The sequence below is a fragment of the Onychostruthus taczanowskii genome, unplaced genomic scaffold (assembly GCF_017590055.1).
Source record: "Onychostruthus taczanowskii isolate IOZ18803 unplaced genomic scaffold, ASM1759005v1 scaffold23, whole genome shotgun sequence".
Classification (NCBI taxonomy): domain Eukaryota; kingdom Metazoa; phylum Chordata; class Aves; order Passeriformes; family Passeridae; genus Onychostruthus; species Onychostruthus taczanowskii.
Genome location: NW_024499573.1, coordinates 9,922,619 through 9,950,030, shown reverse-complemented (window position 1 = coordinate 9,950,030; position 27,412 = coordinate 9,922,619). Strand labels below are relative to the sequence as shown.

General features: G+C 38.2%; 1 protein-coding gene across 3 annotated transcripts in view; it reads left to right on the top strand.

The window, feature by feature from the left end:
• Positions 1 to 27,179, top strand: part of MAPK12 (mitogen-activated protein kinase 12) — a 33,151-nt gene extending 5,972 nt beyond the window's left edge. For 2 of the 3 annotated variants that reach the window (XM_041405467.1, XM_041405466.1), the window contains exons 3-12: positions 4,703 to 4,761; positions 6,066 to 6,177; positions 15,086 to 15,115; positions 16,740 to 16,787; positions 19,707 to 19,821; positions 20,468 to 20,539; positions 21,138 to 21,217; positions 21,962 to 22,040; positions 23,598 to 23,771; positions 24,565 to 27,179. In XM_041405467.1, the coding sequence (XP_041261401.1) occupies positions 4,703 to 4,761; positions 6,066 to 6,177; positions 15,086 to 15,115; positions 16,740 to 16,787; positions 19,707 to 19,821; positions 20,468 to 20,539; positions 21,138 to 21,217; positions 21,962 to 22,040; positions 23,598 to 23,771; positions 24,565 to 24,635 (840 nt within the window). In that variant the 3' untranslated portion in view covers positions 24,636 to 27,179. The remainder of the gene's footprint in view (positions 1 to 4,702; positions 4,762 to 6,065; positions 6,178 to 15,085; positions 15,116 to 16,739; positions 16,788 to 19,706; positions 19,822 to 20,467; positions 20,540 to 21,137; positions 21,218 to 21,961; positions 22,041 to 23,597; positions 23,772 to 24,564) is intronic. The other variant, XM_041405469.1, reaches the window with a different exon arrangement.
• The last annotated feature ends 233 nt before the right edge of the window (positions 27,180 to 27,412 follow it).

Here is a 27,412-nt window from a genome sequence, read left to right as displayed (position 1 = left end):
TTGTCTTTCTGCCTATTTTCCTAACTTGACTAATAGGTGTTATTTGTAGGCTGGGCTTCAGCTGATAGCCAGTTATTCACACCCACCCTTGGGTAATGATAAAGCAGGCTGATGAGCTTATTCCATGAAATGAAAACAAGAAAAGCCACACTGAAACCCAAACTTTCTCTTTTGATTACTGTCCACTCTGGAGATGAAGTTGAGTCTGTCTGCAGGATTTGAATCTGTCCAGTGTTACATATGAATCCTTTGAAGAAGGAGTGTGGTGATGCTCATGGGTATGGCTCGTGAGTGCCAATGTGCTGGCATGAGAAAATAAAAGGAGGTATTGCAGGCATCCCTCATCTCTGTGATGAAGAAAGGTGACTGTGGTACAAGCCTTGGCATGAATAGTAAAAATTTTAAAAAGACTGAGAGGTTTTAGTGTAGTAAAAGGATGCCCATGATGAGAACAGCACAGGAACATGAAGTTAATCCTGCAGAAAATTTAATGTGACATAATATGTAGTTCAGCAAGGCTTTCTCTTAAGAAATGTACTTGCCTGTTTTGCCTGAATGCTAAAGCCACTCAACTTCACTGTGTTTTCATGCATAACATCTACAAGAGAAAGCAGCACTTATTGTATGAGACACATAACCTACATTACTTATTAATTTATACTAGATTCGTGTCTTTTGATGTACTGCTGCTTACATCAGAAACTGTCTTTTACAGAAATTAAATGGGTCACTCCTTGAATAGAAGTAATCCAATACAAAGTACAGGGGAAGGCAGAGGTAAGGAGCTATTCACCATTGTGCTCTGCTGTTGGAATAGTGTTTGGAAAAGAAGGCAGCTGAGAAGGGAAGGGCAGAAACCATTGTACCAATGTGAACCTGTTATTTATTTGTTAACAATAGTAAAGGTGGTGAGTGTGGTCAGGGAACACATGCAGTAGGGTTGAGAAAGGCTAGAGATGCTGCTACGCACTCCCCACTGGCTTCAGAGTAAATATATTGGGGTGAAAGCATATCTTTGGAAAACAAGTTAGACCAGTAGATGGGTAGTTTTGTGCATTTGCACTTCAGGAAGATGCAGGATCTCTCTTATGAAGACAGGCTGGGAAGGTTTGAGTTGTTCTGCCTGGAGAAGAGAAGACTCTGGAAGGACCTTAGAGCAGCCTTCCAGTCCTCAAAAAAGGGCTGCAAGGGCTGCAAGAGAGATGGAGAAGAGCTTCTTACAAGTGCTTGTAGTGACAGGACAAGGGACAATAGTTTAAACTGAAAGAGGTTAGATTTAGATTGGACATAAGGAAGAAATTCTTTACTGTGAGGGTCATGAGGCACTGGCACAGGTTGTTCAAAGAAGATGTGGATGCTTCATCCCTGAAAGTGTCCAAGGCTGGGTTGAATGGGGCTTTGGGCAACCTGGCCTAGTGGAAAGTGTTCCTGCCCATGGTTGGGATTTAGAACTACATGAGCTTAAAGGTCCCTTCCAAGCCAAACCAATCTGTAGTTCTGTGGAAGTGATGCAGTATTACATCCTGTGCTTGAGATAAAAGCTGTTAAAGTACTTCAGTGCAGGCTGAGGAAATCCAGGTTATTTTTCAGTCAAATGTACAGTAGATGCATTCTTTGTTGGCTTATTTATTTGAGAAATTGCCTCTTGGCAGAGTTAGTTGGGGTAAAAATAAGACCCTGAAAAGGCAGCACTGCTGCTGATTTCCACAGATGCTTTTCATTGCTATTGCAGAGTGTACTGGGTTCATTCCTCAGATGAGCTTCCATCTCTGATAGTGTCAGTAATTGTGCTGGTTAACACCAAAAATCCATTTATAAAAGGTTTCACAGATATCTCTGGTACATTTCATATAGTCAACACTATGAAAAAAATAAATTATTTTTGTGATTGTTTATGGTGGCTTACTTTAGTACTGGAACATCATAAAGTTCTTTACAAATACAGTCCTTAATTGAGAGGTTTCAAACAGAAACAGGACTTTCCATCATATTATAAAGGAGGAAGTTGACTACACTTGGTCAGTTTCTTTCCCTTTTCCTGAACAAGTAGCTGGAGTTGTATTTTCCTCAGAGGATTTATTTTATCACATAATTCCTTGTGCTTAATATAGCTGAAAAAACCTCTGGCCTAAATGGAAATATGAATGACTCTGCTCCAGTACAGGAAAATAATCCCAAACCACAACTATTAAATAAAAATCACTGAGGAAAAGGAAATGGGTCCTTCACTTTATTTTAAAATTGATTAACTATTAGTATGTCTTACCATTTCGGACACTAACATGGATTTCAGAATTTTTAGAAAACCTGGTTTGTAAAGCAAGAGCAGTATTGTGAAATCCTTAGCATATTTAACGAGTTTTCTGGTTCATTATTTAAAATTCCCTCCTTTGGGAGCTGAGCATTGGTCTTGGTGGTTTGATTTGCTGTAGAGGATTTGCAGCAGAGAGGTTTGTCTCTGTAAGTTTGCAGCCTTACCTCAGCAATAATGTACATCAGGCAGCATTAAGTAAGTACCAGGAACTCTGTGTACTTGAATGAGTACACGTTTGTTAGTCAACTTCACTAGTGTGTTTTGGGGCTGGTATGTTCTGCATGGAAACATGTTTCACAGAGGGTGCTTGATAATGCCTTGGTGCACAGATGCATGTGATAGAGCAGTCACAATTATTTCATCCTCCTCTGTGTCCCTTCTTTTCATTGTGGTGTCCCAGTGTCTTTCACTGCTACAATCAGATGTGATGGGATTTATTTTCTTATGGTTCTTGCTTAGGTGTATGTGGGCATGGAAATACTTGCTTAAGGAGAACAAGAAAGACTTTTGAGAAAGTGATGCTTGATAAGGGAAGATGCATATTAAATAAGATTACTGCTAAAATGTTAAGTTCCTTCTTCACATATGTACATCTGAAGAGAGCACACAACTTTTCTGGTTGTGTGTTTGCATACACACACTGCCTTAGGAAATGCCTGTAAAGCTGCATTATGCTCCACTGTTGCAAAGTATGTCTTTGTAATCCCGTCCTCCTCCTTTCTCTCACTACCTCACAGAGAAAAGGAAAACCTTATGTAAAACTCATAAAAAAGAAAATTCTTATTGTAATGTTAGTACTAGCGACATTCAAATAATAACCACATCCTCTGTGGGTTTAATTATTATTTTATAGTAGTTATTCTTCTTTAATTAGTTTCATACAACAGTCCCAAGTAAATATTATTAATGACTTTTTTTTTTCAAAGATATATGTGGCTATGGAGAAAGGGAATTACAATTTTCTGCCTTCATCTTTATTAGTTTTTCTATCTTCTTCATAATTTTGACAATATCCACTACAGCTGTAGTAGTCTGCCCTTAATATGGAAAGACTAAAAATATGTGCAATAAGGATTTCATCATGGTTGGGCATTTAAAGCTTTAAATAAAGGAAGGTGTCCTTTTCTTGCATTTCCCCCCTCCATTTCTACTCATGCTTCTCTTTATTTTCACTTTTTTAAGAAGATGTCTGATTTGGGTGACAGTTCTTGATGTATGACCTTATGTCTGTACAGCCACAAAGACAGGGTTGAACAAGGTTATAAAGCTTATTAGTCTTTTACTTTGCTTCTGGCAAAGTCCTGCACAGCCTCATGTTGCTAAGAACAGCGAAGTTGTGGGTTCAGTACCCATTCAGGCCATTCACATGAGAGTTGTACTCGATGATCCGTGTGGGTCCCTTCCAGCTCAGAATATTTTGTGATTCTGTGACATAGCAGCCTGCGCCTGGGCAACACCACAAGCCGTCTGAGGCTTGGGAGTCTTCCTCTGAACAGACAGAAATGGTCATGAATTAGCAGCAGAGGTAGAAAAGAAGCAGCTCTAAAAGCCTGTGTTATTTAGGCACTGCCTGGATTATGCATTAAAACTAAAATCTGGCTTTAGATCACTCCAGCTCCTTCTTTTTCAGCATTAAGTTCTGTGTATTTAATTTTCTGCTGCTCAGTGGTCTTGAAAGAAGCATTGGTATTTAGTGTAATGCACCCAGTCAGTTTGTGTAGTTCCCCCAAAACCCATATTAGTAGGAAAAGCTGCAGTGGAAAATCCGTTTTACTAGATTATTCTCTGTTCAGTGATAGAATGCTTTTGTTTGACAAAAAAAATCTCTTTGCGGAACCTGAGGTATAAGCCATAGTAAATCATATAAAGTTCTTGCTAATTGTTTCTCGATGAAAACAGTTTCATTCTGGTTTCTTCTTTGTACTTCCAAGAAGCTGTTGTAGTCTATGTACCAAAATTACCCTGTTACTGAACTTGGAAGATGTTTAAAGTGCACTTCATTCATAAGCAGCAGGTCCAGCTAGGTGAAGAGCACTGCAAGTACTCTTCATAATATAGACTGATTTTTCTGTTTATTCTCAACACTTCAGTATTTAAAGTGATAAAATACTGTCTCCTCTTACATAAAATGGTTAGCCTCTTAACTTTTAGTTCCAGTGGATACTACTTGTATTTTTTTTATCACAGAGTTAACCTGCCATCTGAGTTATCAAATCTAACACATAACAAATCCAGGCACTACTTTAGGTATTCTTTCTGCCATGTTTATGCCTGTAGCTAATGTCTCAATATATTTTGGATTATGTTTTTCCACTTATTAGGTGATTTAGGCTTTATTGTGTCAAATCAGCCGTTAATTCTTTTCTATTTTTTCTTTTTGTTTTTTAGGTCATTGGAATTTTGGATGTGTTCACACCAGATGTAACACTGGAGAAGTTTAATGACTTGTAAGTTCCAAGTTGTTTGTTTTTTGGAGCAGAGCATTGTTGCTTGTGCAGGATGAAAGGTTGTTGCTTTCTAAATAGAGAATTTCAAAATTGTTGCTTCATTGACTTTTTTTTTCTGAGTTTCATCTTAATATAAATCTTACTGCAGCTTTGGTGGGCTGGAGTTTTCAGATTGTCATTAGAACCAGTTTCCTGTCTTTCAGCCCTTAAAAAATGGCAGTTTAGTGAATTCCCTAATCCACCTTACAAATACTGATTTCTTACCCTGAGGCCCAGGTTGCTCAAATGATAGGACAATTCTTAACCCAGTCAAGTAGGCTGTAAGTTACCCCCACTATGTGGCATATCTCAGTGGGATCCATTCAAATTCAAGGATCAGTTAAAAGTGCTGGTGCTGCTGAATTATTTTGGTGTTTATCTGCAATGTGGTCTGTTGTGCCCCATGACTGTTTTCCCAGTCAGTGGTCCAAACAGCACGTGATACAGGTTGTTTCTACCACATCTCCCTAACCTTTTGGTGGCATCTCAAGGACAAGATGTTTAACATGTCTACTGTTTTATTGTTTACTGCTACAATTCTGGCAGTGAATTAGAGTTGCTAGTGAAACAGTGCCCAGACATGCTTTTGGGCTTAATGTAGGTTTCTTGTGTTAGTAGAACTGTTCTGAATTTCATCTAGTATATCTGTTTCCTAAACAATCTTGTGTATTTATATGTTAACAAAGAAAGCTATGTGACAGAAAAACATAAAAAATGAAGTACAGAAGACATGGAGCATGTGTTCATATTGATTGTTGAGCCAAAATCAATGTTGTCCATATTGTCTATTGTGCTAGCATTTTACACAGCATATGTAATAGAATGCACATGTACATGATGAGCATTGAAACACTGTGTTTTACATGAAACCCTAAAATCATCCTCCACATTTTGCTAATTCAATGTCTGTGCTGCTAGGTCATGACTGTGAGATACACTGCCTTCCATGAATGTCTTAGTTTTTTGTGTAGCTGTCTTTGAAATATCATGAGGCTTTTGGTTAGTTTCTTTCTAAGCTAGTTCTAATAACTAGCAAATTTCCATAATCAGTGACAGAACTGGGCAATGCCTCTTTAAGACAATCAGATAAAAACAGATAGGCTTGGTGGGTAGGAGGATGATGAAGGAATTGTTTGGTAAATGGAATGATCTGTAATTTAATATTGTAATTGAACTATAACATACAATTATGCTTTAATTTACATGACAAAGTTAATCAAGTTAATTTGTTTGGTTTTCTTTCTATTGTTTTGTTTTGTTTTAAGCTACCTCGTCATGCCATTTATGGGAACAGACTTGAGTAAGATAATGAAGCATGAGAAATTAACTGAAGATCGAATCCAGTTCCTGGTATATCAGATGTTGAAAGGCTTAAAGGTTTGCCAGTCTGCTACTATTTTGGTTTCTCAGTCTTTTTTCCTAGTAAACTGTTACGGAGAACTATAAGTATAATTTAATCACAGGATAAAATTTATCTCACCTAGTATAGTAAAAATTGTATATTAAATTAAAATAATTGCATTAATTTATTGTATAAAATATATTTTTGCAGGTAAAAAGTCTTGTCTCTCTCACTTTCTCATCTTAGATTAGATGCTCCAGTCCCATAGTCATCATCATTAAGCTTCACTGGCTTTGCTTCAGTATCTCTCTTTAACTGGGAAGCCCACAGCTGAGCCCAGCACTCCAGGTGTGTCTCACCAGAGCTGAGAAAAGGGGAAGGATCATCTTCAAGGTGCTGGCAATCCTCTGCCCAATGCATGGGGCTTTTGGTTGTCTTTGGTGCCAGGGCACAGGTCCTTTTCTGCCAGGCTGGTCAGTCTCCAGCCTTGTCTGGTGCATGGCATTATTCTCTCCCAGGATTTTGTTGAACTTTGATGGGTTCCTGTCAGCCCATTTCCTTAGCCTGTGGAGGTCTCACTAAATGGCAATACAATTATCTGGTGTGTCAACATTATTGTCAGTTCTGCATCATTTGCTGAGTTGCTGAGGGAGCTCTCTGTCCTATCATCCAGGTCAGTAATGAAAACGGTAAACAGAACTGACTTCAGTACTCACCCTGAGGGGGACACTGCTGGTGATGGGCCTCCAGCTGGACTTCCTGCCACTGATCACAACTGTTTGATCCAGGCAGCTCAGTCACCGTCCATTAATCTAACTCTTACTTCCACTGTCTGTTAGGGTGTTATGAGAGTTTCAAAAGCCTTGCAAGAAACAAGGTAAACAGCACTGTCTGCCCTCCTGTCATCCACCAATGCAGTTGTCTTATCTTAGAGGGCTAACAGGGTATCAAGAGTGATTTTCTTCTGTAAATCCATGTTGACTAGTGACAGTCAGTTCTTTGTCCTTGTAATTTTTGGAAATGGTTTCCAGAATTACTTGCTTACCACATTCCCAGGGAGTGAGGTACGGCTGACTGGCCTTCCTTGATCCTCTTCTTCAATACCTTTTTGAAGATATTAGCAATATTTGCTTTCTTGCAATCATAAGGAACATCTCCTGATGACATTGGCCAGCTTCTCTTAGAATTCATGAGTTCATCCCATCAGGCTGTTTGTTTAAATGTTAAATTTGTGTTTGTTCAGATATTCCTTATCTGATCCTCCTCCACTGAGGGTTAAGTCTTCCTTGCTCCAGACTTTTCCAGCAGTTTCAGGGACCTATGATATGGCAAATGCTACCAGTAAAGATGAATTAAAAGAAGGCATTGAGTACCTTAGCTTCTTCATGCCCCTGGTGCAATTGCCTGTGTTGTCTCTAGTTTTGTTTTTGCTCCCAGTTAGCATGTAGAAGCCCTTCATGTTCACCTTTGTGTCTCTTACCCAATTCAGGACAAGAGGGCTTTGCCTTTCCAGATTCCATCTCTGCACACTTGGGCAGTATCTCCACATTCCTGCAGGGTGACCTGACTCAGCTTCCATCTCATGTATGCTTTTTTGTGTTTTGGTTTCCCTAGGAGTTCTTGCCTCCTGTCACCTTTTCTTGATCTTGACTTAACTAGTGTCTGCTTATTGTGTGCTGATGTTTTACACTGTGAAATTAGGAAAACATTCATAAAAGACTAACAGCCCATGCAGATTTGTCTAGTTTTGAGCTGTGTAGGAAAACTTAAATCTTGTAGGTCTTCCAGTAAATCTTGGGAAGAATAATGATTTTGATACATCATTTCCTTAAATAAAAAGTATAACCACATGCCATGCATAAGTTAGTTGTTTGTCTCGTTATTTTCTTCATCTTTCACATAGTAAGCCAGACTGTTAATTCCTTCTCAGAAATAATGTTTGTATTTATCTCTGTTTTATCTCTTAGATACTGTAGTATATGGACTGTAGAGCTTATAGTTATAGCAAATAACGTAAAAACATAATCTTGAATTTTACTGACTCTCACAAGAATGATTCTAAATGTATTAGCTGTCATATTCTTTGAATGTATTTCTTCCTCATCTTTTGCTAAATACTGTTTGTTTTTGCTACTCCTTTTTTCTGCTGTTTGACTTTTAAAAATTAGTGTATATTGAAGTTCGTGGTCTTACAACACAAATAGAAGATATTCCTTAAGCTCCCTGTTTTTATCTATAGCCTATATTAATGTGACGTGAAAATGATTCTTGGTCCATATTAGTACTACAGTTCTTAAATTACTGTGTTTGCTTTTTGGGTGTACTACTTTTTTCTTTTGGTGACACAATTCCAAGAGAAGAAAAACCTTGACCTAGGTCTGCAGGTTTTATCCAGGCTCTCCTGCAGTAGTCTGTTTAATTCTCTTTGCTGCTCTGGAGACACATAAGGAGGCTATGGAGTAGCACTGTCTTAAATTGAGTGTCATTCCCTGGCTGCTGCTGGCACTGTACAGTTTTGGTTTTACAGTCCTGTAAACATACAATGTATGGGCAGAAATTTCCTCTGTGCTTGTACAGATAAGTGAAGTCACTGTAGGGGTGTGCTTGTGTAGTGGAAATACAGACCTGATTTTGATACAGGAATGTCTGGCACTTCCATCAGGATGCAGATTCATCCAGATCTATACTTGCATTGCCAAACACTATTAAAAAATAATTAAATAGTAGGACGGCATGCTGTGCCTGGACAAGAACATCAGAAGCAGCATAACCACGATTCTATTGTCCCTCAGCACTTAACAGATACAGAAGGGCAAGTAAATTGTTTTACTTCCATCACAAAATGTAATAAATACATTTTCTTGTTGAGTCCTGCATTATTGATTTCTCTTTGACCTTACCATGGATTTTGTGTTCTTATTTTAGTACATTTTTGCTCATGTAGCCTTTTACATGTGCTAAGTAATTATCTTTTGTGTTCTACAGTTGTGTGTTTAAGTGCTACAATTTCCATTTTACAAATGCAGGAACTAAAGTCAGGTAAACTAAAGCCAGGTTTGGGAAAATTGGTTTTATTTAAACTGGAGGAAATTTACCTCTAATCTGGATTCTGAATGTGGAGTTAGGATTTCAGTTCTGTCGTTAGTTCCCTGGTCACAAAGCCATGTCCTAAGAAGTGTTGTCTTAAGGACTGTGTAGATGGAGTGGTCTGTTTAAGCTGCAGGTAACTGTCTGGGGAGCAGGTTTCTGGGAGAGGCATGCTGTTCACCAGGGATGAAGAACAGCATTTGTGCTGACTTTACAGGCAAGCAATATGTGAACCGTAAAGAATTAGCTTAGATTGAGTGTAGTGGAAAGGATGAATAATTAATTTAATTCTGGTGAAATGGCTTAGAAACATATTTTGGTCCTAGTGATGGACACTACATGACAGAGGCCGACAGAGCAGAACTTGAGCCCCCAAAGGTTGATGCTGAAGTCTGTTGGATCAGTAAATGTGGAAGACAAATGGAGCAACTGTGTGTGGTTGACATACATGGGAAGAAAACAAAGCAGGAATTTATGAGGATATATTGGGCAGGTTTGTGGCAAGATTTGTTTGTTAGTGAAGGCTGCAGAGGTGGCTGCTGTGAGAAGACACAAGGAACACCTCCATGTTGAGCAAAGTTCCAGCCAGCTGCAAAGTAGACCCACTGCTGGCTAAAACTGAGTCCATCAGCAATATTCATGGCATGATAGTGGTAATACATTTAAGGAGTGGTAAAAAAATGTTGGCAGCAGCTGTGAGAGGGGAATGAGAAAATGTGAAGCAGCCCTGCAGGCACCAGGGTCACTGAGGATAGAGGGGGAGAAGATGCTCCAGGTGCTGGAGTAGAGATTTCCCTGCAGGCCATGAAGACCATGGTGGCACAGGTTGCTCCTCTGCAACCTGGAAGTTCAGGACACAGCAGGTATCCATCCACACTGCAGCCATGGAGCACCCCATGCTGGGGCCCAGGGATGTGGCCTAAATGAGGCTGCAGCCCATGCAGAGCCAGTGCTGGAGCAGGCCCCTGGCAGGTTTTAGTGTCAAGACCTGTGACCCTTGGGGACCCACACTGGAGCAGTCCACTCCTGAAGGACTGCATCCTGTGTAAAGGACACATGCAAAAGAGTTCATGAAGGACTGTTTCCTGTGGGAGGGACATAAGAATAAATGCAGTTACAGGGCAACCAGCTACCAGCAGGGATGCTGAGATAGTAACTCTGATAGATCTTGTGTAAGAAGTGGTTTACCTGAATAGTTTCTTACCCCATGTTTTTGAGAGTAAAACTGTACTTACCTGAAAATACCAGCAGGAAATAAAATATTATTTAGCTACTAGACTTTTTTGCCATTTCTTATTACACAGCAAACTCTGGAGAACAGTCTTTACTGTATCTGTTTCATTAAGTTTTGGAATCTCACTGAACCATTTCAGCCAGAAGTACACACCTAGCTGAAAATATTTTTAAGAAATTGGAATGGGCAAGTGTTTGAGGCACACTCTTGTAGCCCTGTCTGTGCTAGGAAACATGTTAAGCTGAAAGCAGTGTTGCTAACATGCAGACAAGAAAGAAAACGAGTGAGTAATTTGTTTATTCTTTTACAGATATCAGTAAATTAGCTGTTTAAGAAAGAGTTAGGCGGGCTTTTCATGAAAGTCTTGTACTTTTTAAGGTCTACTGTATCTGGGTTGAAGACAGCCCATCTCTGTTTACTTGGATTGTTTTTTTGGCAGGGCATGGGGAACATACACTTAGCTAGCATTCTGTAGAGGCATTATAAGGGAAAAATGCTTGCACCACCTGGGAAGGGGGAGAATGCCACTGGAGATCTTTGTGGTAAAACTCATTCAGCTTCTCAAGCTTAGCCTGTCCTTTGTATAATGGCTTTGTTTTTCACCTTTTAACTTTGATGGAGTCTATTCTGAGGGGGGTTTTTGGTGTTAAAGATGTAGTGTGCAATATGCATTTGTCCTTTGTAAAGTATATAAGAACTTTATGGTGTCTCTATTTATGTCTGGTCAAAGGCAAGAAGACTGTTCATCATTTTTGTCACATTGCATATGCTACTGTAACAACCTGCTTACATGTGACAGTTAAATGTGTGTAAGGGAGAGCACTGGGTGACTGATGTACTGTGAAGGGATAAGGGAGATTTTTGCTAAGCCCCCCAGTTGTTTCCTTGCAGGCTTCATTTCTACATTCTATCTGTAGGCTGGCTCTGGATTGGTTGTATACAAAGGGGGCTCAACAGCCATGATTTTAAAAAACCTGTATAAATTGAGGTCAAGGCTGAGTTAATGAAGATTTGTGTCTTCAGCCTTTGCTCTGAAAGTCTGTACAGTTCTTTTTTGTCAGTTCTTATCATTTTACTGTCTTTTTTTCTACAGAGAATCAAATATTAATTTTCTTTCTTTGGTGAGCCTTGTAATTCAGTGTGATGTGACACCATTTAAAAGCAGTGATATACCTCTCCTTTGCCTGTTGCCTAGTTGGGCCTTAGTCTGGTATTAAATTTTACTTAAGCGTGAGCTTGCATCTTGGAAGGACTTTCATAATTTCTTTTTTGTTGCTGTTTGACAGAAAAGCTGTGTATTGTCAAAGAGTACAGAAGGCAAGCTAAACATAAATGTCTGTATATGTAGGTGGAGAGAGACTGCAGCTTTCAGTCTTGGGTCCCTGTTCTGCAGGAATGCCAGCTGGGCTCCTGTTCAGAGGTCTGGGGAGGTGGCTGTCAGTCCTCTCTCTTTATTCATAGTGCTTGAGAAGGGACAGACAGCTCTTGGGCTATACAAACACCTGTTCAAGCTTCTTTTGCCATATTTATGGTAAGATGTACTCCTCTAGTTCTCTTCTTTGTATTGACTGCCTTTTGTTCACATTTATGCTGGATTTTTTTGCTTCTCTGTTTTCCCTTCCCCCTCTGACTCATTTCCTTTTCAGTTTTTACTTCCTTGCCAAGATTCTTTTCATTTTCATTTTGCATGTTGCCTAGAACACATTCTTCTGAGTCTTTGCTAATTCCATTTTGATTAGCTTTTTATTTTGTGTAGAGATTACATAGGAAGAAACGAATGCTTAAAATTTAGATGATTGTTGGATGACTTCCTAGCATAATCTGAAGCTTGCATTCCAGGATTTATTCATGGTGTCAAAATTGTCTTTAGGATAATGCACAGAGCTCCTGTGCTCCAAGGCACTTCACTTGTGTTAACTGGGTTCTTGAATTAAATATGGTTCACGTGAAGTGGTAGAAACATTGTGAAGGACATGTCTACTCTGTTCTGAATCATTTTGCCATGTTAAGAATGAAAAATCTGTCAATAGATGGATAATTTAATGAGGAGAACCAGTAAGAACAGGATCCCATTTCAGAAGGCTGTTGAACAGAAATTGAAAACCTTCTGAATGAAGACTGGCACAGTTCCAATGTTGCTGCCTGCCAGAAGATTATGAAATGCAGTTAAAAAAATACTGCTACTGTTAAAGAAACTTTGCAGCACAGCACCAGTATTTCTTTCACCTTTCAGAAAGGCTGATGTATGTATTGCAATCAGGAATAACTGCTATTTCATGTAATCTCAGTAGTGCTATGTTAAGAGGAGCATTCAGAAAACATAGGAGCTTTCCCCAAAGTGTTAACATTATTTTGGTGCTGTGAACATTCATAAAACCTTCAGCGGGGTGAGAATGACAGCAAAACCATACTCTTCCCCCCAGACAGGTGAGATTTACTTTAACTGAAATTGTAAAGGGTGCAGACCTTTTGATTCCTGTTTCTACATTCCACATTCTTAGGTCCCAAATGACTGGGTCTGCTAGCCATTTCCTTACTGTATACAGTCTTAGCAGCACAAACTGACTATAGAATATTTTAAGCATTTCTTCTGGAAAATCAAGTGGCTTCATTTAGAAGATATTGCAATAATTTAGAATGCAAGTAGATATTGTGATATTCTTGATCAAGATAGTGATGACAGAGGACATATTTTTGTTAATGTATTGGGAGTTTAGCTATTTACAGTTACATTTCTGGTTTGGATTTGCTGTTTTATTTTTTAAGATGCATGTGGTCTCTATGTACAATTGACAAACTTCCTCCTCCTCCCATCCCAATTCACTTCATGCACATCCATGACAGATAAAACATTTTGTAGTTTTGTGTTTGCTGTAGTGATTTTACAGCAAACATTCTGTGAAGCAGCAATGTGCCCTCAAAGTCTTGTGTCAGCCCCAGGAAATCCTGTGAAGGGCTTTGGCATTTCCTATGGGTGATGTTAAGCCTTGCCCAATCTGCAAGTAATCTGCAGCAGGAACTGGTGTACTGCAGATGCCAGGGCAGGCCTGGGCTCTGGCACAGCACTCAGTAGTGTGTGACCATGCAGCAGCAGGGCTCTGCCACGGCCTGGGCTGGGTTGCTAAAGTTGTATGCACAGGGTCAAAGGAAGTGGGGGCTTTTTCCCCCCTGTCCCTCTTTTCAGAACCTATGAGACCACATCTGGTGTGGGTGGTCAGGTGTAAGAGAGGACTAACTGTCAGAGATTTTTTCAGTCACTGCTTTAAAAGCTTGGCACCCTGAGTGCAGATCTTGTGCTGCTTAGGTTGTATGGGTTGTGTTTTAAGTTCAGTAATCTAAGTCTGAAAGGCACATTGCTTCGGTCTGAAGAAGTTGTTGTTTGTTCTGTAGCTTTGCTTTCTTTATCTTGGTGTTTCTCATCAGCTGGATTATGAGGACCCCTTTGCAGAGGGGCTGTTGCATTTATGAGCTTACTTGCCCATCCTGAGGGCTGCTGGGGAAGAGGATCATTGCTGTGGCTGTGGCTGATTTGCAATTATCCTGCAAAGCTCCTTTCTTCTGTGCATTTCTGTGACATTATGCTGACTATTCCTGGTTGGTCTTCTCTGGCTCTGCCAGCTGGTTCCCTGTGACCATGTTGCCACTTGTCCCATTTTTCAGAGTGTAATAAAATGAAAATTCTTCAGGTACGGCTGAAGGATTTGCATCTTACTCATCTTTTCTCAAGTATTTTTGTTTAAAAGATTTTATTGTTCTCGTGTCATTAGCATCACTAGTATGGTCTGTGGGGGTTTCAGATCAGTTCCCCACCCCTGAAGGGATTAGCACGTCCCAGGCTGCTCTTGGAAACCATGTCCTCAGTTCAGAACAACTTTCTGCATTTTGATTTTTGCAAGAGATGCATGTATCTGAACTAGTTACTAGAAGTTCCCTTTATTGACTGTGATGAAAATAGTCTTTTCTAAGATATCAGTCAGCTGGTGAGAGAAACTCATACCTCAGTGGGGCGCACTTGGTGACAGTCATGGGTTCAAACATCTGTATTTATCAGGTGTCATCCCAAAAGAACTAGTCCTGGGTGTTCAGTTTGCTGGTTTGGCTGCTGTGAGCCCTTAAATAGGTCACTGAATGGGTGATGAAAATATGCAAGTAAAAAGAATGTCTTTGTACTTGACCTTTCCATTTTCCATTGAGGAAATACGAAGCATGTAGCAAGAATTCTCCAATAAGACCTTGACTGGCCTTCATCCCAGTCATAATGATCTCTTAAAAGCCAGTGCTGCTGAAGGATGTGAATCTAAACTATGATGGCACACCAGAGACACCTATTGTAGGAGAGCATTTCTGATATACAAAATACCATGTTTCATTCTGATGTGAGTTGCAGTATTCAAACTGATTCTGTGGTTTCTCATCATTCAGGGAGGGAAAGGACAAAATGCTAGTATAATTATCTGAACATAAAAACCATTGCTAAAGGGATCTTCTGTGCAAGAAATAAACATTTTCTAATTTCAGTTTACTTTAGCACCATGAAAAAGTACTTTCTCTCCTACCCCAGGCAACTTTTAAACTCAGGACCTCAGTTAAAAAAATACTTTCTCTTCTTTCTCTTTTTACAGTATATTCACTCATCAGGCATAATTCACAGGGTAAGTGGAAAAACATGAAAGATGCTTATATTTTGATAATTTGAGTGATGTTTGTGTGTAAGCATGCTTATAAATAGGCCTGAAATTCTGTTTATAGGTTTTCTCAGTTTGTTGGTGCCTTTGATTTCTTCTTCAGTGGGGACAAAAGCTGGCATTGCTGTGTCAGTGTAAGCTGGGCACTCAAGTTGCACTGAATACAGCTTAGATTTGGGGTTCCTAGATTACTTTTTGAAGTTGAGTTGTAAGCTCCACAAGAGCAAATAGTGTCTAAATTGAGATAGATGAGAGTTGGGGTTTTTTTTGTTTGTTTGTTTTTTAATGAAGATTAAACTTTTAAAAACAATGTTTAGGTTTTCTTTAAATATTTTATTACTGTTCAGAGTTTTGGGGGAACCATAGAAACTGAAGAAAATTGTCGAAAATTATAGACTTAAGAACCTCAATTTTTTTCTGAGAGAAATTTAAGCATTTGTTTCTTTTTGAATCCCTTTTCTATATAAAGTCTACTTAAAATCACTTCTGCACTGTGAAGAAGGAGTTCTGAATTATGCCTTTGTGGTACCAAGCACCATATCTTACCCCAAAACTGCATTAGAACAATAGAAATTGTCCATTTTTAATAAAGTGTCAGGAGCACCATAGAAAGTGCACATTGTATAGTAGCTTTAAGCTGGACATGGAAACTACATAACTGACAAAATAATGTAAGATATTTATATCTTTATTTTTGCAACTGCTGGGATCATGGTCTAAACTTACCCTTGCTTAGTTTTCTTCTAAGGTCTCTCTTGATGACACTTGAGCTTCTTGTTTTCATTGTGGTTTTTTGCACCAAATTGTTTCTCTCCAAGGCCCCTCTGATCTTAAAAGCTCTTGTATCAAACAGGTGGATCCCTGTTAAAAAGTTCAGAGAGAAGATGCTTCTAAAGATCTTGTGCTAAAGTGTATCAAACAAAGGTTTGAGAAAGCTGAAGGAAAATGTATATCTAATTGTGTATGTCTGAGTCACTGGTGTTGCAACATCATCTTAGTCCTTGCCAGTAGTCTTCCCTTTGCTAAACTTTACAACTGTGGAAGATCATTAGGCTTAAGGGACTTAAGGGAATACTTGTTTCACGTTCTTCTTAGGAAATTGATTTTTCCACAGAAGAGAGCATAGGGTTTTATGTAAAATCTTGTTTGATTATTTCAGTACTCCTTTTAAATCTGTCAGGGTAAGGAACCTTTATAATGCAAATTTTGATATGCAACATGTACAGTCCAAAACTATATATGTGAATTGTGAACCTTGTGGTGTTACTGTTAAATGCAACAAATTTATGCCCAAACCCCTCTCATAGAAAAATTAGTGAATTCCTTCACTGGCAAGTTTTTTCCTGACTTATAGCAGGAAAAAAATGTATTTTTCTTTGGGGTGAAAATATACTGGAAAAAGCCAAATGTGCAAGTTTGCATCCTTTTTTATATTATTTGTATCGTGACATCATTTTACCTGTTGCTGTTCAAAATAGTTACATGAAAACTATGAAACCAGAAAGAAAGAAGGAAAGACAGAAAAAAGCGTACTTTGTCTTGCTTGGAAATAAAAAAAAATCCAAAACACTCATTTAAAATCTGGTTGCAGGATCTAAAGCCTGGAAACTTGGCAGTAAATGAAGACTGTGAATTGAAGGTAAGGTATGTTTATTTGAAAAACCAGTCAGACGTGTTAGAAGACAGAAGACAACAGGTGCAGCAGCTGTTGACATGCTGGCTGGTTTCAGTGTTGGGATTTTTGCTCTTGAATCAAAATTGGCCTATGCATCCTCACATATCAACAGGGAATTTGAATGGGGACTTTTGTGTCCTGATGTGCAAGGAAACATCAGATCTTACGGCCAAGGTATTCTCCCTAAAAGAGACATAAGAGTTGATGGGAGTGATTCGGTTATGTGAGAATTTCAGCTTTAATTAAATAGAAAAAGTCTAACTCTACAACCTGAGAGATACAGAAGATCAAAGTTTGTGAAGGACACTTAATTGAGTAAAATAAAAGGTGATGCAAAACACTACAAAAGTGGTTCTTAGCACGCAACATGGAAAATATATACTTGTATGTAGCCATTGTAATACAAATTTTGGTCTGTGGAGACTGACCTGAATGTTCCAGGGTCCTGTAATTTTAGTGTTTTCCTATCTAACACAAAAAGCCATTGCCTTTTCCTGGCTTGGAGGTGGACAAATGATGAGTGGATCCCAGGGTGCTGGGAAAATAAGAGAGTTTCGAAAAAACAGTTGTATATGGATGTCTTCCCCCACACAATTATATTTTGAGATGCAGGCCAGATGTCTCCTGATCTGTATCTGCTTATTTAACAAATCTTTGTCTGCACACTCTCAAAGTCAGTTTGTGCAGGCACAGGATCACATTGCCAGGAATAGTGCAACCATTTTCCCCCGTGTCTGCACTCGGCAGCTTCCCTTGCATCAGCTCCAGTGATGATGAGACTGTAAGCAAGTTGGAGCAATTCCTTTAATGATAATTAATTAGCTATCAGGTTTTTCACAGTGAGCTTTCTGATGCTCGTTTTTCCCTCATCTGATGCTCTCAACTCCTGCATAGGTATCCATCTACACAGTGGAGGGTGTATGAGTGGAAGTCACTGTCCTTTCTGTAGTCTCAAAGTTACAAGTTATTTTTGTTAGTTAATGAAAAAAGTTAGGAAAATTAAGTTTGCTGAGTCAAAGGAGACCTTCCTTAAGGAGCTGAGGGAAATTAGGTCATTGTTTCATAATTCAGAAATTATAAGAAGGATTTTCAACCATGCTCTGAAAATTGCTGTGGAAGTTCAAGCTGAAAAGTTGAAGATTGGAGTGTGAGAATAAAAGTTTTATATGAAGACAGTTGTTGAAATGGTACCATGTTAAGTACAAATAGGATACACTTGTTTGTGAGCGTAATGAAATGTAAATAAAAATAAATCATGAAGTTAAAACATAATACACAAAAATTCTTGCTGTAATTTTCTACTTCTACAAAACCAAATTATCTTTTAGCTATTTCCAACTCTACCTGTCACAAGCCTTGGTAGATAAAATGCCTAAAGACTGTGACAGAATAGACTGTACCACATCTGGATTTGACCTGTTACTTTTTTATTTTTTCTTCCACCCCCCCTGCTCTCGTACTGGGAAAATATTATGTATGCTGAATTTGTACAATAAAAGCCGTATATAAAGGTTTATACAAAGATCTTGCATCTAGTAAATCTTCAGTACCCAAGAATCAGCCACAATCAAGTGCATTTAATTGCTATGAATAAAAAAAAATTCCCTTTGCATTCTGTTCCTGTTTTTAAATTGATTGGTAATCAGCAGTTATGAGGAAAACATGGAAATTATATTTCCAGTATGGCAATAAAGATAAGCCATAACATTTTGTGGTCTTGATTTGTGAATGAAAAATACATTTTTCCTTCTTGTTAGTGCCTGGGAATGATGAAACTAACCTGAAGTATTTTAGAATGCTTAATTGCAGAGAGTATTACAAAAACCTGAGTCTTGGCATGTGAATGCTTAGGGGTCCCTATTAAAACCCCTGCCCTATCAATAAACACGTGCAGCACGATTCACATGGCAAAGTGTGGCTGCTCATGCAAAGCTTCATGTTTGGTTACCTGTGTGTGACAATGATTTATCTTCAGTAGACCTTGCCTTACCCATGCCTCCCAGTTCTTGTTAAAAGCATGACCTTTCCAATAAATAGAAACTGATTGTCATTCCAGGAATGGAATTTTCTTGCTGTTTTCTGCATCTTTTGATGGTCCATGCAGGTGGGCCCTCTTAAGGCAGACTTTACAGAAGTTGACAAAAGGCCATAACATTAATTTTTTCATCTTGCTGCTGTACATATTGCTGTATCTGGAGAGAAATATCTGAGAATCTTAGAAATAAGCTGGATTATGCATAGCACTTTAAAAAAATTGCACGGATCTTGCATTTGTTACAAAAGGTTTTTCTGTAGTTGTTGATGGAGGTTGGAGAAGACTTGATGGGACCAAGTGATGGTAATTCCCTACTCTTGTTGCCAGTTTTCATTGTGACCTAGAGGAAGTCTTCCCTGGTATGAGTTATTCATAAAGTAGAAATAACAATACCTTCTTTCCTCAGAATATTGTTGGAACACACTCTTGAATAATTGTGCCACCTGGGATACAAGAGCAATGGACACTGTCTAAAATGTGTGCTGTTCTTTTAGCTGTAACTCAATACCATGATGATTCTGTGATCAGGGAATTTTTTTGCATTAAATGTGTCCAGTGTCTTTTTTTACTTAATAAGTGAATAATTTATTATTTTCTTTACTAGTCTTACAGCTTTTCATGGTGCCATAGAAGTATGTAACTTGAAAAAAAGTTATTCAAATCTCTGTGCTACCTCTGTCTTGATTTTTAAAATGAGAACGAGACACTTTAATGAGAAAAAGATACAAAAATAAACTAATCTCTGCAGATTGCTCCAGGTTTTGTTTTTTATTCCTACAGTTATAAAGAACTGTATGAACTAGATAGCAGGCTATCTGATCTGAATGTGCTTTGTGCTTCCACTTCAGATCCTGGATTTTGGATTGGCAAGGCATACAGACAGTGAGATGACTGGCTATGTGGTTACAAGGTGGTACAGAGCCCCAGAGGTCATTCTTAACTGGATGCATTATACTCAGACAGGTCAGTATGTCTTCAAAAGTATCTTAACAGAGCTGGAAGCTCTGTTAAGCATGTTAAGAATGTTAAAGCATTCACTGGATCAGGTGATGTATACACAAGGCTTTGTTTCTGAAATGAACAAGAAATTGGACGTGGAAATGACAGTGTAATTATGCAACATTTCCTTGTAGATAAATTGCAGGTAATCATGTGATGGTGAATTTGGGGATTTTTTTATATATGTTTTCTGAGAGTAACAGAAAATGCCAAGGTTATTAGAAAAAAATTATTTAAATTATACAGACATGACAGTCTGGTTTCTCTTGTATTCCTGTAAAGCTGTGCTGATTTTAATTTGAACAGACAGGGAGAAATGGCAAATTGAGGGAATTCAATTAATACTATGGAAGTTTTTGACAGTACTGAAAATTTACTTCCTATGCCTGTTACTGAGAAAGTCATTCTGCATATTATGAGATTATCTCCAGTTAGCTCATTAGAAAGTCTGGTAGTTTTACCTGTGCTGTTCATCATACTTGGCAAGGCACACATTCATTTTATAACAGGATATAAAGGTAATTTTTATACTTATTTAAAATATGTTTTAAATTAAATTTTATGCACATTTAAACAGACAGGTTAATGTGCCTCTTGGTGTTTTTTTCAGTTGACATCTGGTCCGTGGGCTGTATAATGGCTGAGATGATAACAGGGAGACCTCTGTTCAAGGGAAATGATCGTATCCTTCAGTTAATTTATGATACTGATGTAAGAAAATTATGAGAGGCTGTTATGTGATACAGTAAGTCTGTTCAAAAACAGATGAGTATAAATTGAAATTAATAGTAAAATGGCTTGCAGCTTTCTCATTAAATCATTCTTTCATATCTGTACTACTTTTGCACACCTGCCAATTAAAACTTGTATTACTGATTTTTTTTCAGTAGAGTTGATCTTTGAATGACATCTTGAATCATCAAATAAAAGGCTCTGTGATAATAGAAAAGACATTTTTTTTTCCTAGTTCTTGCAATACATTTGTTGATTGTTTAGATACGCTTAATATTTTTGGACTGATTTTTGTCCAAACAATACAGAACAAGCCTGATGATATTAGAAAATTTTGCAGATGATTCAGTTATGTGTTCCCAGATTATAGGATAATTTCATTGCCTTTTCTAAGAGAAATTAAGAACTTTCATCTTTTATAAATCTTCTGTTCAGTCATTGAATTAAGATTTCTACATTATTCTCCAACAGCAAAGAAATGCATTACTTTTGCAGGATGCTTAGTTTCCTAATAGTGAAAGAATTTGTTCCTTATTTCTGGTATTCAGATCTGGACCAACTCACAGAAATAATGAAAATAACAGGTACACCAACTCAAGATTTTGTTCAAAAATTGCACAGTCAAGATGTGAGTATTCTGATTTGTCAGTTGGTTTTCCATGTCTTAATTTCCCTTTTAGCCTTGCTCAGTTGTTAGGCTGAGGTAATATGTCTTGACTATTGATACAGCACCTGATGGTCCTTCTCTGCCTTGCCATGATTTATGCACCCACAATAGCTACTGGAAATGGAGGGTGGAATGACAGAAAATTACCAGAATATTATTTAAATATTTCAGGATTCCAGTGTGTATCACATAAACAGCTGAGGTGATACATGGCAACTTTTATTATAAAGGTACTAAAAGCACAAAGATACTCAGAAAACCCAGTTTTTTGCAAATGTCTCTTTTCTGTCCTTATGTCAATGTCCTTCTAGAATCCTGAGGCCCTTACTATAAAGAACCTAAATTTATTCATTAGTGTAACTGTTCAGTTTAAATATAAAGGAATTAATGTATAAGGTTCACTTCTAGAGATTGCTGTAAACTCACTGTGATGTTCTTTCAAATAATTAATACATATTTATTTTAATAAATATATTAAATATGGAGCACTAATAACTAAAGCTTCGCATTATAATTTCTAAATCATGGTTTTAAAGTTTGACTAAAAAAAGATTCCATTAAGGAAGAAGGTGAATATAATTAGAAAAAATGCATTTGTACAATGTGCTGTCAAAATATTGTTGAGAAAGATATTAAGCATACAGTTAATGTTGTCTCATTACAAAGGTGGCAAAGATCTAATTTAATATCCATGTTTCTTTTAAGGCAAAAAATTATATCAAAAGCCTTCCAAAAGTCCAGAAGAAAGATTTTGCATCCATCTTGAAGTATGCAAATCCTTTGGGTAAGGCTGTTTGTGTGGGTGTGTACAGCTTGTTCTTGTGTTTGCATTGGAGACAGCTGCATTATAGTTCAGTCATGTGACAGGGGATGATGTAGTGGTTCTTGGGCTATTCTGTCTCTTGCTTTCCATAATTCATAATTTTGATTGTAGCAACTGAAGTTTAAACCCTGTCAGGAATCAGTTGTTTCTCAGAAGCATACAAAAAAAATAGTATTTTGTGTTTTGGTTTCAGTCTAGTACCTGCTTATTGGTTTTATGTGAGCAGTTTTCTCAAGTGCCCTAGCATATTAAGTATATATAATAAAATTTTCTCTGCACTGTATTTGAACTACAATTCTGAAAGCCCAATGTGATCTGCAATTGAAATACAAGAAAATGAAAAGCTGACATTTTAGTAATGGAATAAATACATCCTGAGAAACATCTGTGCATTCCTGAGAAACAATGGCTTGGATTCCATAGATCTTAACAGCCAGAAGAACCTACCAACTGTGCATAACTGTGACATGACCTGAGGCAGGCAGAACTCTAAAATTACTCTCCTTAAGCATTATCAATTTCCCAATGTTCTAAACACTAACAAGCCAGTTTTATTAGAATATTAATTAGGATAATTGAATTTTCTTAATTTAAGTTAAAATTTTAGGTTCAGATACAGTACAAATAAATCTGATTAACAAACAGCTCTTACCGCTACTGCATGGTTAGCTGATGGGTGGCTACAGCAAGCTACACATTTCCATTTAGTTCTTAGGATGTCTTTTATCCTTTCTGTGGTCCTCTGACTGCTTCGGGTCTGGAATAATTTAAAGAGAATATGCAACATGGCAAGCAGAAGTCCTGTCCCACACTTCTTGGGGTGAGGCATCACTTCCCACACTGCCTCTACTTCCTTTCAGCTGCACCAAACTCAAGAACATCCTTTCAGGATAGAAAAACAGAAAACAAATGAATCATTCATCATCCCTGTTTACACTAGTCCATTTTGACAGTCTAGCAAAGGACTGAATTCAGAATCCAAGGAGGGGAGCATGCAGAACTTTAATGGGTTGTTTTGGCTGAGGTCAAAACCACATAGCAGATAGTGCTATAAGTTAGCTCTGAGATTCTGAGTATTGGCAAGTGACCTGTGAACTTCAGAGTGTACCTGGTCTGGATTTGGTGACACAGAGTGCAGTTCTCATCTGCTGTTCACCTGTTTATTCGGCTGCTGTCAGGGGGTGATGTACCTTAGAACCACAATGAGTGGCAGTGATTAAAGACACCTAGGGAAGCTCCAGGCACAGTAGTCCTGGAGCCAGAAGCTGAGAAGTCATTACCTGAGATGTTTTCTGTATTGCACACAGAAGCAAGGGAGAACCTCTGCATTGCATCAAGCTTTGTACACATCCCAGCTTGCTCACATCATGCAAAGAGGCCCCACTGGCTGTAAATGGACACACAATGATTCTGTTCTGTTACTCCATGTATTTATTTGTAATACCTCCAGGGCAGTATTACTGGGTACAAGTTCAATCAGATGTGTGATTTGAATACTGTTGGTTTTCTGTGCAATAGCTGTAAACCTTTTGGAGAAGATGCTGGTGCTGGATGCAGAGAAGCGAGTCACGGCAGCTGAGGCTTTGATGCATCCTTACTTTGAACCAATTCACGATCCTGAGGAAGAAATTGAAGCTGAGAAATATGACGACACATTTGATAACATGGATCTTCCACTAGATGAGTGGAAGCGTGAGTTTAATTTTGTGATGTTTTCAAAAATAACCAGATTGAAAGGCCATGCAGAAATAAAAAATGTTCCCCTTTACAAATTAACTCCTCTGCTTTTGATTGAACAGATCAAATAGGCAGCATTAAGAGAAACGCTACTGATAAGCCAGTGTTGCTCTTACCAAGTTCTTGTGGAAGGATCTCTAAAGGTTTCTTCTCTGCTTCCTAACAGAGGCTGTCTTCCATTTCCCTAATGTTTCTGTCCTCCCATCTTCTGCACACAGAAAAGAAACCATTTCTGTAACTTGCCTTTCAGTGGATAGAGCAGATGAAGAGCTTGTTTTGACTTTGCCTCTACAGGACTGCAGTGGTTGCTGCCTTAAAGTTAGAGTCTCTGAGGGAGAAAAAACATATCTGTGTCAGCAGAGATTTAAGTCTAATCTTGTTTTCATCTGAGGTCAGAGGTTTGTAGTTTGGCATTTAAGTGAGGACCTAACTTTTAAATCTAACGTGCTCAGTAGCTGTTGCTGAGGATATTGCCCACTGTACTCAAAAGTCAGTGCTCGCATCCCTTTGAAAGCACCTGTACCATTTCAGTATTGGGCTACTTTTTCAAATCTGAAATGGTGAAAAGGTCATCCTTGATTCCCTTACTTTTTGTACTCTTCCTCTCTTTTTGCCTGAAGAGGTCTCTCTCTTCCTGAGCTAGATCAGAGCCCAGCCATGCTGGGGTTGCACCTTGCTCATTCATGTTTGTGCAGCTCCGTTTCTTATTAGACCACAGCAATGCTATGTCTATTGTGTTGTTTTGCAGGCATTACATATAAAGAGATACTGAACTTCAAGCCACCGCAGACATTGGACTCAAAGGAGACAGCAGTGTAATGGCTCAATATTTTCAGAACTCTGAGGAAGGCAGAAAAGTTGTAAATGTTTGTGACATTTCAGGTGTATAAAACTTCTTATAAATAAGCTCTATGTAATCTGTTTCATCTGCACTGTAACGATGTCCTTTACTCTGCATGTGGAAGTTGGTGCCTTTGGGCATAGCATTTCAAAATATCCAGAAACTTATTTCTGCCTACAAACTTCTTCCTTCTGCACAAAAGGACTCAGACTGCAATAACCTGGTGCCATCCTCAAAAGAGCAGGATTAATTCTTCAACTCAGAGATCTGAGGAGTACAAGTTAGCACCCCAGGCAAGCTGAGAACACAGTATGTCTGATGTGCTGTGACTGCTCTCCAAGGCCACTGAACCGTCTTGAATGCGAAAAGTATTCATGTGACTTCCTCTGGAATATTTCACTTTGCTGAGATGCCTGGGAAGGCAAATCATCTCCTGTTACCTCAGGGACTGCAGTGGGTAGCAGAGACACAGCCCAAGTGAATGCCTGCATCCCCTGTCCAATGTGAAGAGAACCTCAGAAGTGTTGATGGCCTAGATTTTTTTTCAAAGTAACAAGCATAGCAGGAAAAGATTTCATAAACTTGCTAGGTGAACAGTCACTGGATATATAATCACTGCATAATATTTTTCCCTAAATACAGTATATTTTCTTTGTATAGTAGACTAGAGATCAAGAATTTACAGGGAGAAATTATGCAAATTGTCTAAAATTTTGTAAGCTCTCCAATATCTTAGTAGTGAAATTATCTCAGACAGTCAGCAGTGCTGATTTTAAAAATAAAGCTGCATGTAGGTCACTTTATAGGAAATGAAATGAGGACCAAAATGATACACTGCAGCTCTTCACTGGGAATACCTGCAGCAAGCTGTTTTTTTTCACAGTGTACAAAGCTGTTACCAGGTGAGGAATAATAATTATTCCCTTTTTTTACTGATTTGAACTCATCTTACTTTGGAAAACGTTCATATCTTTTGTGGAGAGGTACCTTAGCAGAAGGAGTCAGCTTCCTGATGGGATAGATTGGTTAGATGCTTCCTGAGTTCCTCTTACTGTCCTCTTACTGTATTTTCCTGAGTGCTTTGTTCGTAAGGGTCTCTGAGAGATGGGAAAAAGAACTGGCAAACCTTTGTGAAGAATTTCTGTGTGAAATTGCTTGTCTTTATTAAAGGTAGTATCTTCACAGATACTTCACAGATTACATTCCCGATGTAATACACTGTGGTGTGTTACTGCTGAGTGAAATGAATGTGAAAAAAAAGCACTTGATCTAGCAGGTAGTAACTGGAAAAAAGAAGAAATTACTTGGGGTTTTTGTTTTGGTTTTTTTTTGCTTAAATATCCAGTATAAACCATAAGTTTAATAAAGGCACAATTACTCTGTTTCTTTCAATGAATGTTTGAATTAAACACCTGTAAATATTAGCAATTGTTTGTGATGAGAGTTGATTAGCTGAGGTGGACACCTAGAGAGACTAAATAGTAACAGAAACCTTCAATTCGTGTATTTGACAAGTCATTAAAAACTGCAGTTTCAGGAATTCTTGAAAAAAAAAAGCAGAGAATGTATATTGAATCAAAATATTTTTCCAAACTACAGGTTTCTCACAGAGGAAAGCATACTTAAGAGTCATACCCCATTTTGCACTACGGACTTTCTGCTTGGTCTGCACTTCTGTGTTAAATAGAAACTTTATCTTTTATAGAATAGATGTTTTCTCTTAGGATCATGTTCTTTGGTCTTCTTAAAAGTCATGGGAGAAAAGTGCCTCTTGGAATTAGTGGTGTTGATAGACTGAGTCAATGGGAAATGAAAAATGTCAAACACTTACTTGAAAATGCTGCCTCTCTACTTTAAATGGATTTCAACATCCTAAATTCTAGCAAATGCCTAAAGTCTGGAGATAATGCAGATGGCTCACATGTTAGTCAGACTAGGACGGAGCATTTTTTAAATTGAAAAACTGCTTTGCATTTTCTTCCTGAAAGCTTCAGTGGGCATTTCCACAAAGTCAAGCCCTAAAATCCTCCACTGGCTGAGGTGAACTTTTCCCTCTTTTAATTTTAACTTAGCACTGGAGAAGCAGGCAGCACACATGAGAAAGACATAAAAAGATAGTGTTAGCTTTTCTTGGTAGTGGAGAAATACAGAACCCTTAAAGTAACTGAAGACCTTGATGCATATATGTCAGCAAAAACAGAAGTACTGCTGTGCTGTCAGCAAATGGCAAAGCCAACATCAAGTTGGTCAAGAAGTCTTTGTGAACAGATTGAATTCTGCAGAAATGGCTCCAAGTGGCAATAGAGGTCGTTAAAAGAACTGTGAGGTGAAAGCAGAAATACTTTGCAGTGGAAGCAGCTGCTACTCCAAAGGGAGAGACAGCAGTTCCTAAGTTCTTATTTGCTATTCCTACTGGTGCTAAGCAACTCAGGTATAAGAACCCAATTTCTGTTTGCCTTAAAAGAGAAATGTAAATACATTCTGCATGTACATGAAATGTGTTGTGACAAATAAAGGTTGTGAGTTTGTTTTTTACACAATAATGGTCTTATTTTACTCATATGTATTCTCAGATGTATAATCAGTACTGAAAATATTATTTTCAGTAAAGGGATCGGTATGAAACTAGTATTGTAGGTACATTTCATGTAATAATAGCTGCTGATACAGTTTCTTTTGGAATCTAGTCAGACCACAGTTGGTAATCTTTCTCCCATTTTCTGAATCCAGAGTTGCTACAGAGCTGATCTGACTG